The sequence below is a fragment of the Sparus aurata genome, chromosome 19 (genome assembly GCF_900880675.1).
Source record: "Sparus aurata chromosome 19, fSpaAur1.1, whole genome shotgun sequence".
Lineage (NCBI taxonomy): Eukaryota > Metazoa > Chordata > Actinopteri > Spariformes > Sparidae > Sparus > Sparus aurata.
In genome coordinates, this window is record NC_044205.1 from 10,541,016 (window position 1) to 10,557,114 (window position 16,099).

The 16,099-nt window shown below is 39.7% G+C and overlaps 1 protein-coding gene across 4 annotated transcripts in view; it reads left to right on the top strand.

Moving 5' to 3' along the window:
- Positions 1-16,099, top strand: part of LOC115569725 (leukocyte elastase inhibitor-like) — a 65,084-nt gene that overhangs the window by 140 nt on the left and 48,845 nt on the right. For 2 of the 4 annotated variants that reach the window (XM_030397783.1, XM_030397787.1), the window contains exons 1-2: positions 11,271-11,380; positions 13,201-13,383. In XM_030397783.1, the coding sequence (XP_030253643.1) occupies positions 13,207-13,383 (177 nt within the window). In that variant the 5' untranslated portion in view covers positions 11,271-11,380; positions 13,201-13,206. Of the gene's footprint in view, positions 1-310; positions 493-1,784; positions 1,926-2,213; positions 2,332-3,075; positions 3,219-3,756; positions 3,835-3,997; positions 4,088-4,209; positions 4,391-4,550; positions 5,166-11,270; positions 11,381-13,200; positions 13,384-16,099 lie in introns of those variants that run through there. The other 2 variants (XM_030397786.1, XM_030397788.1) reach the window with 2 other exon arrangements.

Consider the following 16,099-nt stretch of genomic DNA (forward strand, 5'->3'; position numbering starts at 1 on the left):
GGCATTTGATTATTGGGTTTGTTGACAGCTGATGTAAAAGCACACTGGTTCTTGAGCCCTCTTTGGTCTTTTTAATGTTTGTTGAACTAAAGAATTTTAAGTGTTAAGAAATGGTCTTAATATTTCGTCTGTCAAATTATAATATTCAGAGACAATTAATGTAATATAGTGTACAAAAATAACTCTTAAGTGGAGTTGGCACAAAGAGAAAAAGTGAGATACTAATCAGATAATGGCATACCAGTGGAAATTTTGAAATATTTAATTATATCTATGTAATGATTAGTGCTCTGTCCTCCCTTCTTTACAGGCACAATGGCATCACCAACCCCTCTATCCAAGGCCAACACCACCTTCTCGCTGGCTTTGCTCGAAAAGCTGAGTGATAACGACAAGACGGCAAATGTCTTCTACTCTCCTTTCAGCATCTCTTCAGCCCTGGCTATGGTGATGATGGGGGCCAGAGGCAACACAGCCGCACAGATGTCAGAGGTACAACACACACACACACACACACACACACACACACACACACACACACACACACACACACACACACACACATTTAAGTTAATGGCTATGCAGGGTGGTATACCAAGTTCAGTTTGATCTTTGTTTCTGTTTAAGATGGTATTATTGCTGTCCACCTGGTGCACAAAATCATGCAGATTTCATAATGCAAATGTCTCTGGGACCATTTAAAGCAACATTGAAGAGTTTAACATTTACAGAAAATAAGGGCAGAAAGTAGTTCTTCAAGCCCTTATTCAGTATGAATCACCAGATATTTCTGTCAGTATCAGCAAGAATGACAATGTTTGTCCTGTTCAGACTCTGACTGAGTTTTATGGGGGGCAGTTCTGTGTGGTGTTACTATAGAAACGTTACACATAACATGGAAGTGTAAAGACAATAAAGATCTAGATATCAGTTCCTGGCCTGTGCAGTCTATGAAGAAATATGAGGATTCCCTTAACAAAAATGATGTGTGTCTGCATATGCAATATGATTTATAATGTTTAATGGTAATAACAATAAAGTTACAGGTTTATACTCTTCTCAAAGCTTTTGATGGTTTATGTTAATAAAGAGTGCATATTACTATATTACTACTTTTGGATTTAGTCCTTTTCATGCCCTCCTTTGATCAGATGCAATAACAGCATATATATAAATATATATATACATATATATATATATAATTCAACTAAAATGCCTTGTTGAAGTAGCCTTGTCTAAAGTAATGGTATCCTGCCTTTTTTATTTGATCCATTGCGATATATTACAACCATTTATCCATCACATTTAGTTAACAGTAAACCATTTATCCATTAGGGTCTATTAAGATAACACTCAGCAATTTTCTACTTTACTTGTAGCCTATGCAATATATGATGTTTATGTAATATGAGATAAATGAGAGTTCCATTATGTTCAAGAGAAGACAGGCCGATATCTCCAATACTCTGCAAATCACAAACAATCTAGATGGATAAATAGCACAACAGATAAGAATCAGATGAACATCTGTATTTTGGACTTTAGGGTGAACTGTCCCTTTAGGTATCTCAGGTGAGTGACCTACAATCATTAATCATGTTGTATACAAATGCATAGCATGGAGCACCAAAGTCAGCAAACTATAGCTAAATCCTTTCTAGTTGTGTAGTCTCATCTGTTAATAAGCAAAATGATCACCACGCTGGTCTAATAAACTGTTTATAACAGACTGCTGTTTTTCTTTCTCAGTGCATCTATTTAACACTTGTCCTCTTCATCCACAGTGCCTGAAAACCCGTGATGTTCAGGACGATGTCCACAGCAGTTTTGCGCAGCTGCTGGGTGAACTCAACAAGGCAGACGCTCCGTATGCCCTCAGTGTGGCCAACAGACTGTACGGGGAGCAGTCCTACCAGTTTGTTGAGGTGTGTGTATTTCAGCATGTGTGTATGTATCTTCAGTAGTAGGTGTGGTTGTGTTAACATATTTGTACACTGGAGTGAATGAGACACAGACAAGAATATTTGAGCGGAAGGAATGATGAATGAGGAAGTGGGCAGCAGGCCAGGATACAAGCAAAGAAAGTAGTGGTTGTGAAAATATTCTAGCTGTGATGGCCTTTAACTCCACTTACTAAGTAAACTAACCAGCTTATGAATTATATTATTGTTTTGTGTGATCACAATCAGTAAATGTGTTGTTGATGGTTCCAGCATTTCTTAAGAGGCACCAGGAAGCACTACAACGCAGAGCTGGAGTCTGTTGACTTCATAAAGAGCTTTGAGGCGGCAAGGCTCAACATAAACAGCTGGGTGGAGGAGAAGACACAAGGTGGTTCATATACACTAACATACACACTTATCAGTATGTTAGTAGACACTCATGTCTCATTCATCTAATGCAATTATTATAACACCAGTCAAACATTGTAAACTGATCTTTAACTGGAGGAGCACTGTATTTATGTTAAACATACTCACTTATGTCAGTCTCATTTTTGAATGCAAAAATAAAAGCTAGATCTCCAGACTGCTAAAACCTTAAATTAACATGTAAACTTGCATGCCCTTTGAGTGCCAAGAGTTTACGGCCCGAGAGTGTGCAGAGTTGAAGGGTGGACACTAATTTCATCAAGTATTAAGGCAGAAAGATTTCGATATTTGTGTAGAGATTATGCATTCATTTGTCATGTTAATACAAAATAAAAATCTTTTTGTGTCTAAAATATGATTGAACTTCATTCTATGTCAGGGAAACATGGCAGTTGACAGTACCATTTTTCAACACATTAAAAGCTTCAGTTGAGTGAAATCATATCATATATTACACTGTATATTTGTAAATACTTGGAGTAGTCATTGAACACTTGAGATTGTCTACTTTATTATCTCATTCTATTGTCTACTTTACTATTTTATTTATTCTTATTATTATTTTTATTATTATTTTTGTATATATATCGTTATCTTCATCTCTTGTGTCCATTCATTCTGGAGCATCTGGAAGAAAAACAATTTCCCCCTAGGGATTAAACAAGTATTCTGATTCTGATTCTGATATCATTTTGTCCTCCAGGTAAAATTAAGAATTTGCTAGCCCAGGGTGTGTTGGACAGCACGGCCGGGCTGGTGCTGGTCAATGCCATGTACTTCAAAGGCAACTGGAACAAGAGGTTTGATGAATACGTCACACGTGATGCTCAGTTCAGAATCAACCAGGTAACACTGCTCAAAGAAAACATCCAGTATGCTTACAGTCATTGACAAAAGTCAGTTAAAGTTAGAAAACATGGGTTTTAAAATTGTTGTATAGCAGCAAATACGATTTAATCAGCATTGAACTGGTCCACAAAACCCTGAATCTGCAATAAGTGATTTGTAGTTACTGCGTCAGACAGAAAAAAAACAGAAACACTGAAAAACAAACTCAACAGCAAGCCTCCATACAGCTTTTCAAGTTGTTATGGGAACTTGTTAGTGAACAACTAGCAACCTGCACACTGCAAGATGTGTGGCAACCTGGCCGTGCCATCACAGGGTTTTCACTTCACCATTTGATGAAGTCAAGGTTTCACCACAACCCTACAAAGTCACCTGTACTTAGCTTTTGATTAAATCTTCAGCTTTCTTAATTTCTTTATTTCAGCTCACCATCATTTCTCACTGACTAGATAATTTGCAAATGGCTGTTGTGACTTTTGTTGTATAGAAAACTTCAGCTGGTGTTAAGTTTTTGAATTTTTCTGTTTGATTTCAGAATGACACCAAACCAGTGAAGATGATGCGCCAGAAAACTAGCTTCCCTTTAACCTTCATCCCTGAAGCCAACTGCCAGGTAATCAAGCTGTTGAGTTAATTAATCCATTACTGCAGTATGTCAGGTTTCTGTCAGTCCAACTGGGACCTTTGTTAACTTTATCATTAAGCTATCATTTGACAATGGTGTACACTGTATATTTCCTGTATGTCTGCTGTAATGTTCTAAACTTGTTGAACAGATCCTAGAGATGCCATACGAAGGAAAGGAGCTCAGCATGCTCATCTTTCTACCCAATGACATGAAGGAAGGTACAACAGGTCTGGAGAAGGTAGGAACACCATCCCACCTGCAAACACACACACACACACACACACATACACACACACTTGTACACTTATAGAAACACACAAGACACAGACAAACTAATAATTGATTTTATGTCCACCCCAGCTGGAGAAGGAGCTTACCTATGAGAACTTTGTGAAGTGGACTCGTCCAGACATGAAGGATGAAACTGAGGTTGAGGTGGAGCTGCCCCGGTTCAAGATGGAGGAGAAGTATGACATGAAGGGTGTCCTGATCAGCATGGGCATGGTGGATGCTTTTGATAACACACGGAGTGACTTCTCTGGTAGGAGCACATCAGACATATTCATAAAAATGTAAAAAAAAAAGGTCAAAATTGAATAGATGTTTGACTAAATCAATGTGCTCTGTGTTTCTATGGTGTAGGGTGAGCCCAGGCATTATATTATTTCAATTGTTCTTTAATCCATCTCTTCTGCTGACAGGCATGTCTCCTGCCAATGAGCTGGTCCTGTCAAAAGTCATCCACAAGGCCTTCCTGGAGTTCAACGAAGAGGGAACTGAGGCTGCCGCTGCCACTGCCCCGGTCATGGTGAACCGTTGTTACATTGAATCTTCAGCCACCTTCATTGCAGACCACCCCTTCCTCTTCTTCATCAGGCATAACCCCTCCATGAGCATTCTCTTTGCTGGCCGATACTGCTCCCCTGAGTGAGCACTGTATGTATCACTAGAAGAATGTCCAGAGCATCAGCACTCTAGAGCTCCCTATAGCTAATCACACCCTGAGTTTCCATCCTGTATTTTCAAAACCAGAAATGTTTGATTTTCTGAACTTTGGCTTCTTGTCTGCATCACCTCTCATGAGTGATTCTGTGTTTATCCTATCCATGTCTATGATGCATGTATGGCCCTATTTGCTGCACCTTCATACCCTACCCTACTGTAACTATATCATTAAATTGTGGTATGTCTTATCTTATACGTTACGCCCTTTGTGAGAGTTTACCTTTATTACATGTCTAGTATGCCTGTTGTTTCAACCACCGGCACAGATGTTGACTGTGATTTTATACCATATGAACATGTGATGGGTGCAAGATTCTCTGCACTTTTCATCCTTTATATATTAATTTAACCAAATAAGATAAAATCACTTTGTCAGAAGGATATGTCCTTGAGGATTATTAAAACAACAATCAAATACAATAGTACTTTTATGCATTTAGCTAATATAAAATATATAACAAGATCTTTGAAGTTTTGAACTGGATATTTTCTTGAGTTTATGCTTTTACATATGAAACAAACAATGGAGCGGTTCGCAAATACAGTTTGTCAAATTCTTTTTTAAACTACTCCTTTTATTGACATTTTCTCTGATCTGGTTTAGTTTGTAAATGGATTACCTGCAGCTGGATCAACTGTTGTGGAAGTGTTGCTGCTACTAGTCTTGCTGATTGTCTCTGAGAAGTCTTTATCATACGTTGTTAATGTTTTACCAAACTAACAAAAGCATAATCTTCTCTTTAATCCTACATGGATACTATCTAGATTCTGAAGCCAGAGGAGCTAAATGGGTTTTTCAAGAAGGTTGAAGGCTGAGAGCTGAGGGCTGGGAGAAATTTCAAGAAGAAAGTGACGGATATTTAAATCAGGTTGATGGTAACATAGATGCAGAAACATTTGATAATAAAGTCACACAAGACAAAAGATCAGCTGCATTAGAAACCATTCCTAAAAGTAAAGAGGGAAGTGTAAAATAGCAGTGAGAAGTAGAAATAAAGCATTTAAGCCAGTAAAAAGAACACATCACTTCCAGCCAATGATTCAATACAAACAAGCTCAAGCAGTAGTAAGAAGAACAATAAAACATGCAGAATGTACATATTGGAGGAAGTACTGTGACTCAGTTGAGAACACGAATCAGGGAGGAGGATGATTAAAACAATGGGTTGGGGCAGGAAGGAGTGGAGCTATCCTGTTTTGTGGAAATAAGATTGCAGTGACTCATGAGGAAAAGGCTGGGATAATGGTGGACACTTGGATTACAGTACACAGCTCCAGTAATTTACCTGAGGAGGGAAGAAGAAGTAGCGCGAAAACCAAAGCTGAAAACTTGGAGGCATTAGGGCAAAAAAGTCATGAGGATCAACAAAATGTCCCATTTACAATGGTGACTTAAACTGGGAAGACTGCACCGGGGAAAGATGAAATATGCTCCATCATGGTGAAAAACTTGAGTATAGAGGGACTAAAAAAGTGTGTGAAGAAAGAAGAATCCTGGAGAGATGGAAGGAGGCAACAATTATTCCAGTAAAGAAACATCTGAAGGATAATAATAAACCAGAAATCTACCGGCCTATTGCTTTGACGTCACATATATGGAAATTGATGTGTATGGTCAATGAGAGGTCAACATATTTCTTGGAGAAAAGTTTTATATAATACAGACATTCTGAATGCAAAATCCATCCAGGTAAGAATAGGATTAGAACTGTCATATAAACATGTGGTAGAGAGTGGAACACCTCAGGGGAGTGTTAGAAGTCACACCTTGTTCTCTGAGATGATAAATTATATATTTGCAAATTTGCCAATGCACAAAGGGAAACTGCTGTTTGCAGATGACGGTGGAAAAGTTTGAGATATATGGGACATATAGTTAAGAAATATACAAGACGGAATTCAGCCTGTTGAATTGTGGGGCACAAAATGGGGATTTAAGTTTTCTTTGGAACAAACAAAAGTTCTTGGAAAATAAAATCAGTGAAGGTCATAATCTGAAATTGTATTTAAGTAATTGTGGGATCACTGAAATACATATAAGAGGCACCATGAAATATAGATATAGACCCTAACCTGAACCCTAGCTAAATCTGTGCTTGAGAGAATGGATGTATGGCTCAGGCTTTGAGAGTGATTTGGACACATAGCCAGTACGTGCACTCCAAGTTGAAGCAGGAGAAATGCCATTTTCCACTGGAAATGAATCATTGTCAACTACTGGATAAGTCTGAGGGGGCAAGGAGACAACCACCCAATTAAAAGAGTTGGAATGAATTTGAGAATACAATTTGAATGTATTTACAATTTGAAATACAGAACAAGGTCAGAGTTTGATTATTCACAAGGTGGCAGTAGTGCAACACTTAGAATTGCAAGGTCCTTTCATGAGGATATACTTGCACAGTGTGTATCGTTTCTGCACCCACTTCTTATTGATAATAAGTTGACTTTGTCACAATGAGGATGAACGCAGGAGTCTTTCATTTGTTCTTGGCAAGCACACTTTTTTACACAACAGGAAAATGAAGTAACCTATCCTGGCAAAACTTTTTTTCAGCAGTTCCCAAGTCATTAACACATACAAAGATATCCTCACAGACTCCTCAGCGCTGCCTTGGAAGGACTGTATCTAACAATGAACAATAAAACAGTACGACCGTGACGATCATGACATTATTTTATTAAGTAACATTATTAAAATTCCTGGAAGCTTGATAACGGTATTTGGACATTTAGACGCTTTGCAGCGAGCACAAGTTTGTTATATTTGTTACTACTGTAGCCCATAAACTACAGAGTGGGCGTTGGCCTTACAAGAAAGCGAGCAAAAACTAGTCGTATCCGCTCGGCTTCGGTACAATGTCACAGGAGAACACAGAAGCTCATCACAAGGTTTTCGGGGCGTGTCAGCACGGAAATAATCAAACTGATGCTTCCAACAGAAGCGACCTAAAGACTCCTGAGCTCTGAAGGACCTCAAGTGAAATGTCTATCAGCAGGGTTCTCCCCCGAAATTTTGAGTGTAGCGGCGCACCGTCTATCGGGGGGGGGGGGGGTGCGAACGCTCGTCAACGTCAGTCCGGGGGGGGGGAGACACGGACGGACAGACGGTCATCAACTCCGTCAGCCGGGGGACGGACGGACGCTCATCACCGTCAGCCGGGAGCTCCTAGCTGTCAACCGGGGGACGGACGGACGGACGCTCGTCACTGTCACGCGCGGAGTATTGAGATTGAGGAGTCACGTGCTGATTTGGGTTGATTTGGGTGGGGTCTGAGCCGGTCGGCCATGATGGTAGGAGACGCTATCGGTTGTCAGGGGCAACGCCTGCAGAACTTCACAGAGGCGCGACTAAACAGTCCAGAGCTCTTTAATTTCTGCGCATTTATTATTTCGGCGGGACAGAGACGGATCTACGAATACGAGAAAGAAAAGGAAGAAAGTAAAGCAATGCAAAAAGATAAGGCGAAAGAAAAGGGACCTTACAGGAACAAGCTCACACCAAGCGCATAACAGCGGTATTTGGAGAAGCTCTCGGACATCCAAAATATCGACCCATACGAGCTCCCTGCAGAGGAATGGCACAGAGACCTGGATCATTTACCTCCATGCACATACATGGACATCGTCAGTTACCTTGTTTTTGGTGTAAGTTACTACACAATGCAGGAGTTTAAAAGCCACAAGTCTTTGGAAAGTTACGAGACTTTCTGCTGTGGCTGGGTGCAGGACTTGGCCATCTACAAGCCTCCAGGTGGTGAAAACAGCGTTGTACTGACAAAAAGACATTTTTAGAGAACGTACCCGAGTGTAAATGCAGAGGCAATACTGAAGCAGTTTTTAACGCAGCAGTGACTACCAGGCATGGTAAAACAGTGCGGAATTGTAAAAACCTCCTCTACTACAGAGTTAAGAACACACGTAAACAATCGTGTTTTGCCGGCGGCATCCTGCCATCATGGCGGAGAGGGGGAAGATCCCGCGAGATCGAGGGAGGGGCTTTGTATTATATTGCAGACCACCCCTTCCTCTTCTTCATCAGGCATAACCCCTCCATGAGCATTCTCTTTGCTGGCCGATACTGCTCCCCTGAGTGAGCACTGTATGTATCACTAGAAGAATGTTGAGAGGATCACCACTCTAGAGCTCCCTATAGCTTATCACACCCTGAGTTTCCATCCTGTATTTTCAAAACCAGAAAGATGTTTGATTTTCTGAACTTTGGCTTCAGGTCTGCATCACTTCTCATGAGTGATTCTGTGTTTATCCTGTGCCTTCTTGAACATGACGTTCTTGCACTCTTGATCTTTTGCACGTAATCTCATCCTGAGGATATGGTTTACTTCATGTCTATGATGCATGTATGACCCTATTTGTTGCACCTTCATACCCTACCCTACTGTAACTATATCATTAAATTGTGGTATGTTTTATCTCATAATTTACACCCTTTGTGAGAAGTTGCCTTTATTACATGTCTAGTATACCTGTTTTTTCAACCACCAGCACAGATGTTGACTGTGATTTTATACCATATTAACATGTGATGGGTGCAAGATTCTCTGCACTTTTCATCCTTTATATATTCAGTTAACCAAAAAAGATGATGTGATGAAATCACATTGTCAGAAGGATATGGCCTTTAGGGTTATTGTTACGGCCGTCGCCGAGCTCTGCCTCTGTTTGTCTGTGTGTGTGTTTGTATGTGTTGTCTCTGAGTGGTTTCAGGATGTGGGTGCCCCTCCTTCTCCTCCTTCTTGGCCTGAGGAAATCTGATTGGACCGGCACCTGGACGACGCACCGATCTGTGCGGAGCAAGTTAAGGAAGTGCATATATATTCCTGGCCAGCATGGCAGTGGGGCGGTTGTGATTACCCTTGAGCAGCACGCCACTGTGTCTCCCGAAATTGTACTTGTAACTGAGACACGTGTTGATTGTCTGTTGTCTGTGGACTGGGCCAGGGGTAAACATTATTTCTAGTGATCGCTCACACGTGTAGTTAACTTTGTTAAATCCACTAAGAGGGGTGCTGTGTTGACTGTGGTTTTGGTTTGTAGTCGGGAAGTAGACAGAGAGGTGTTTGTTGTTCAGTTTGTTTGAAAAAAAAAGGAAACAGTCGCTCAGTTTTCGAGTCCTCTTTTGGTTATATTTGTTTCTTTGATTTACCAGCACCCCCAGGCCCTCTGTCCTTCGTTTTTTTGGTTGTATTTTCTTTTGACGATTTCGCGTCCACAAAATAAATAACTTAAATTACCTAATACACCTGGTTTTATGTTACTGCCTTTTACCCTTTCGAGCTGGGTCGTAACAGTTATTAAAACTACAATCAGGGTTATTAAAACTACAATCAAACAAACTGTAAAATTGCTATCATGCATTTAGTTAATGTAGAATATTTGAGTGGTTCGCAAATACTGTTTGACCCTTTTTCTTTTAAACTATTCCTTTTATTGACATTTTCTCTGATCTGGTTACGTGTGGAAATGGATTCAGTTGGATCAGTCGTTGTGGAAGTGTTGCTGCTTCTAGAAATGCTGATGATCTCTGAGAAGTCTATATCATAAGTTGTTAATGTTTAACCAAACATTTAGCCAACAACCTGTGGAAAAAGGAAACAGAGACGAACATATTAATCTTTCAAAATCAGAATGAAAGGGCATTGTATGAAAGTAAATCAATGAAGAGTGGCAGCAACACTGGGATCAAGAGATGAGTGGAAGACATTTATATTCCATTCAAAATACAACAGAAGACAATTATGACCAGATTAGGAATAGGACACAGTAACCTTAATGGTACACTTCACATTATAGGGAAGCATCCAACCATTCCAACCTTAGTGTTTGTTAATTGCAGTAAATATATCGTAGAGAGGAAGGACATGATGGGAGGAATGAAAAGATCAGGGTTAAATGGAGCAGGAATAAAGAGCATATTGTGTGGTGGAAGCAGACGAGGTAGAGGACACTGGGTCAGCTTGCTAATGTGAACATGACTCTCAGGGCAAATTTAAAATATAGAACAAGAGCAAAGTTTGATTATTCAAAAGGTGGCAGTAGTGCAACACTTAGAATTGCAAGGTCCTTTCATTAGGATATACTTCTACAGTGTGTATAGTATCTGCACCCACTTCAAAGATATCCTCACAGACTCCTCAGCGCTGCCTTGGAAGGACTGTATCTAACAATAAACAATAAAACAGTAAGACTGTGACGATCAACGTGGAAGTTACATTTTTAAAATTCCTGGAAGCTTGATAACGGTCTTTGGACATTTTGACGCTTTGCAGGCAGGACAACTTTGTTTTTATTTGTTACTAATGAAGCCTATAAACTACAGAGTGGGCGTTGGCCTTACAAGATAGCGAGTAAAAACTAGTTGTATCCGCCCGGGTTCCGTACAATGATACATTACAGGAGAACACAGAAGCTCATCACAAGATTTTCGGGGCGTGTCGGCACGGAAATAATCAAACTGATGCTTCCAACAGAAGCGACCTAAAGACTCCTGAGCTCTGAAGTGTCTGTAAGAATATGTTTAAGTGAATATATTTACAATCTGTGATGCAGGTCATTTCAATACAATTCTAAATGACCATCGATAACAGCCACTATTTTACTTTGTTATAGCCAGTGTTGTGCCTGAACGCGTTCAGTGAACGATCGTTCATGAACTTGTTCATATTTTGGGCGAACGTGAACTGAACGTACTGTATTTCTGCCTGATGAACGTTATTGCGTTCATTCTGGCGTTTGTGAACGGCGCTCTCGCAAAGTTTTACTTCGTTCAAGAGAGTGGCAGGTTTCCATCGAGGCTTCCTGGCGAAAAGCGGCTAAAACACCCCGTAAACAGGTCTTAATATGTATATAATATGTGATGTGTGTCATCAAAATGCGAAGCATGGAGGCAAAAACAAATGATTGCAGCAGCACTACCTCAGACTCTGCCTAAGAGGTGGGTAAAAATATCAATTCATCAATGCATTGCAATATATTTTTCCCAATTTAATATCGATTCAGAAAATCCTCTGAATCGATTCAGGCAAGCAGCGGCCCTCGACCACCCGCTGTCCCTCGCCGGACGCCTCTCGGTCCCCGCCTCCAGCTCGCTCGATGGTCGGAGGGTGATGTGCCGCGGAAACACCGTCGGCGGGCCGATGTCTGACGCACTGCTCTTTGGGAGACTGTAAACTCCCAGCACAACACCTGTCTCACCCTGGCTGCTGTGTTGTATTGTGCATATATGACTCCTACCACTAGAGGGAGTATGTTACCAGTGTTGTGTTGTGGTTAACCTGATGGGAGTTTCATAGAGGAATAAACAGGACGTAAACACAGAAGTTATTGCAATCCAGACGTCTCTCCGTGTGATTACATAAATAAATAAGATTATAGGCTACTTCATTACAGCCGCTGCACCGTGCGCCCGCGGGTAGCGCTCTCCTCCGAGGAGAGAGGGGGGTTCATTGTTAACGTTTTACCCCCTCGTGTGTAGCTGGAGGGCGGAGGGACCGCGGTTATGTTTGTTTATGTCAGACAAAAATTAACAATGCAGTCCAAGAAACAATGGCACTTTCTCAGCTTCATTACATTTCGAACTAGAACTTCCTGGAGGAAAGATTTACAATTTAAGATGACTTTTTTGAATTTGAAAATTATCAACAGGTTCTCTAATGAATTATTTGTTTATTACTACTTATTACTGAATCAATATCAAAGCATTTAAATCAATATTGAATCGAATAGCGACCTAAAAAATCGAAATCGAATTGAATCGTGAGGTTCTGAACATTTTTTTGTTAATAACCTCACGATTCTTGCTGTCTGTGGTTCTATATGGTCTGTGGCAATAATTTAGAAGAATAATAGCTCGCAGCAACATATTGGAAAAAAAAAAAGAACTATGAGCTAGCTCATTTTTGGAACTGTGAACTTAGTATACAATTTTGAATTATGAACTATGAACTGAACTAGTTCATTTTGAAATTTGTGAACTGAACTTTGAACTAGTTAATGTAGAAAGTGAACTTTCTCAACACTGGTTATTGCCAATAAGTTTAGGGTAGGTGAGCAGGTTGTGTTAGAAAATATATCATGTTTGCCCTCTTTGGTCTATTTAATGTTTAATGAACTAAAGACTGAATCTTAAGTGTTAAGAAATGGTTTTAATGTATCATATGTCGTGTATTAATATTCAGAGACAATCTAATATAGAAACTCAATTTTCAGTGGAGTTGGCACAAAGAGAGAGTGAGATGGTGATCAGATAAAGGGATAAAGTTGAAATTTAAGAATAGTTAATATTATTTATGTGATAAAATGTACTCCGCCGTTCCTTCTTTACAGGTAACAATGGTATCACCAACCCCTCTATGCGTGGCTAACACCACCTTCGCTCTGGCTTTGCTCAAAAAGCTGAGTGAGGACGACACTACGGCAAATGTCTTCTACTCTCCTTTCAGCATCTCTTCAGCCCTGGCTATGGTGATGCTGGGGGCCAGAGGCAACACAGCTGCACAGATGTCAGAGGTACAACACACACACACACACACACATTAACGTTGATGGCTACACCAAGTTCAGTTTGATTATAATAATAACATAATCTTTTTTTCTGTTTAAGATGGCATAATGGCTGTCCACCTGGTGCACAAATGATGCATGACTGCATGTCTTTGTGAGTAAGGGTAGGTGTGTGATTGTCCACGCATGAAAGAGATCAGAAGTGACAGTAACGTATGGCTGCTGTGAGGATTTTATAGCAGCCAGTTTCCAGAAAGTCCAGCTGTGTGAACTGCTGTCTTATAACTTGTTCATTAACCAGCTGGTCATCAAATACCACAGTCTGTGGATGGGAATCAGAAATGTGCGGGTCAGCGATAACAGTGCATACACTGTTACTTTCAAAGAACAGAAAAACAAACAAAAAGGGTCTCATTAAGAGGACTTAAAAATATTACACATAAGAACACAAGAATCTTGGCTAAAAACCAATACACTGGCAATCCAATGGAGCCATTTACAGTTGAGTTAATTGAATAAGGTAATCTAAAAATACATTCAGCTTTTCAACTAAAATTTCTCATTGAAGTAGCCTTGTCTAAACCAATGATATTCTGCCTTTTTTTATTTGATCCATTGCCATATATTTCAATCATTTATCCATCAGAGTTAGCTAGCAGTAAACCATTTAGCCATTAGGCTCTCTTAAGATAACTCTTACCAATTTACTACCTACTTTGTTTTTTAACTTACTGTCAACTAGAATTGTACAGTATTGCCTAAGCTATATATATTGTTAATGTGATATGAGACAAATGAGAGTTCCATTATATTCAAGAGAAGAGAGGCCAATATCTCCAATACTCTGCAAATCACAAACAATCTAGATGGATGAATAGCACAACAAGTAAGAGGAAGAAATCTGTATTTTTGATTTTAGGGTGAAATGTCCCTTTAGGTATCTTATGTGAGTGACTTGAGTGACTCACTATCCTTCAACATAGTGTATACAAATGCATAGCATGGAGTGTAGTGGCAAATATATACTGGGTCATGATCATGCATATACATTTTATTTGAGAAATACACCTTCTAACAGTGAATATGAGCCTGATGTAAGACCAAGGTCAGATACTCCCTTTATAATAACAGAGCTGGAGTGAGTTAGCAACAGGTGACGCCGCAGCCCACCCAAGGCCAAGATAGAGGCCTGGGTGAGACACTTTGCAGCCATTAGGGAAGATATTAAATAATATTAAGATGATAGTCTCGCGTGATCATGACGAGGGGGGTGGTCCAAGAAGGGGCGTTGGTGACACTGACCCCAGGTATAAAAGGGGGTGATCCGGGGAGATTTCTCAGTTGTTCGGGGGTACCTAATGGATTTATAACTTCTCTTGGAATAAACACCTTTTTGACTGAAGACCTGCTGCCTCGCCTCTGATTTGGACTTAGTCTCTGGAGTAAATTTTTGGACTTAGTCTCTGGAGTGATTTTTGGACTTAGGTTCTGAGCAATTTCACCTCTGCTCTGAACTTAGGTTCTGAGTGGATTTCTCCTCTGAGTTGGATCTAAAATCTGGGCTGTTTTTCCTTTATTTTGGATTTTAACCTTCAAGTGGATTTACTGGGCCTGATTGTGGAATAATTTGACGGATAAGGATGGTAGTCTCCCACTACATATTTGGCGAGCCTAGCCGCGGAGGAGAGGCCCGGTACACAGCCTGCGGCGGAGGACCGGGAGGGACCGGACGGCAGATTTCGCCCCACACATTAAGGAATATATTTGAACTTTTCCCTTCATCTACCATACGCATTAAGGAATATATTTGAACTTTTTCCTTCATCTACCATACGCATTAAGGAATATATTCGAACTTTTTCCTTCATCTACCATACACCATTAAGGAATACATTTAAACTTTTTCCTTCATCTACCATACACCAGTAAGGAATATATTTATACTTTTTCTTCATTCATGAGTGATGCCGTCTACTCCTTCCCAGCCCACAAGTCTCAGGTATTGTCCTAAAAACCTCTCCAAAAGAACCTAAAACTGATAATTATGAAAAATAAAAAATGTTATTAGAGTAAATTGGATTAAATTATTACCATAATTTTGTTACTTCATTTTATTTATTATAAAAATAATACAATAATTTTAATTATTTTAATTATTAGTAAGTTCGGCTTTATAAAAGTAATGACCTAAATTGAGGTATTTAAGAGGCGTGGCAGCAGCCTTCAGGTCAAAAACGTGAGTATGTATGATTGATAATTATATATGTATGTTTCAGCCATATTATGTAAAAGTATGATTTAGTCAAGTCAGTCCATGTGCGCACGCGAATTATGTCTGATAATTAATGTTCATGCATAGTCTGCCCTAACCACCTTTTAATGATAAAACAAAGTATGTATGAAGAGAGATGGATAAATGTGAAAAATGTCTTTTTAACATGTTAATTTGCATGTGGATTTGTATGTGTTTGAGTCTTGGAAGTGGAATGGTGTGGTATATTGTAAAATATGTAACAGTACTGAGAATAATTGCACAAGAAAATTGCACTAAGCTGTTATCTGTTGAAACGAATAGCTCGAGCTGTGAAGAGTAAAGAAAAGGGACAGATCAGCTGAGGATAAAATGCGTGTTGATGTCGGAACAAATTGTTATCGTTGTCTAAGTGTCTTGTCAGTTGTTATTATTGTGTAGAAATCCGGAGAAGTCGTTATTAAGTTGTTA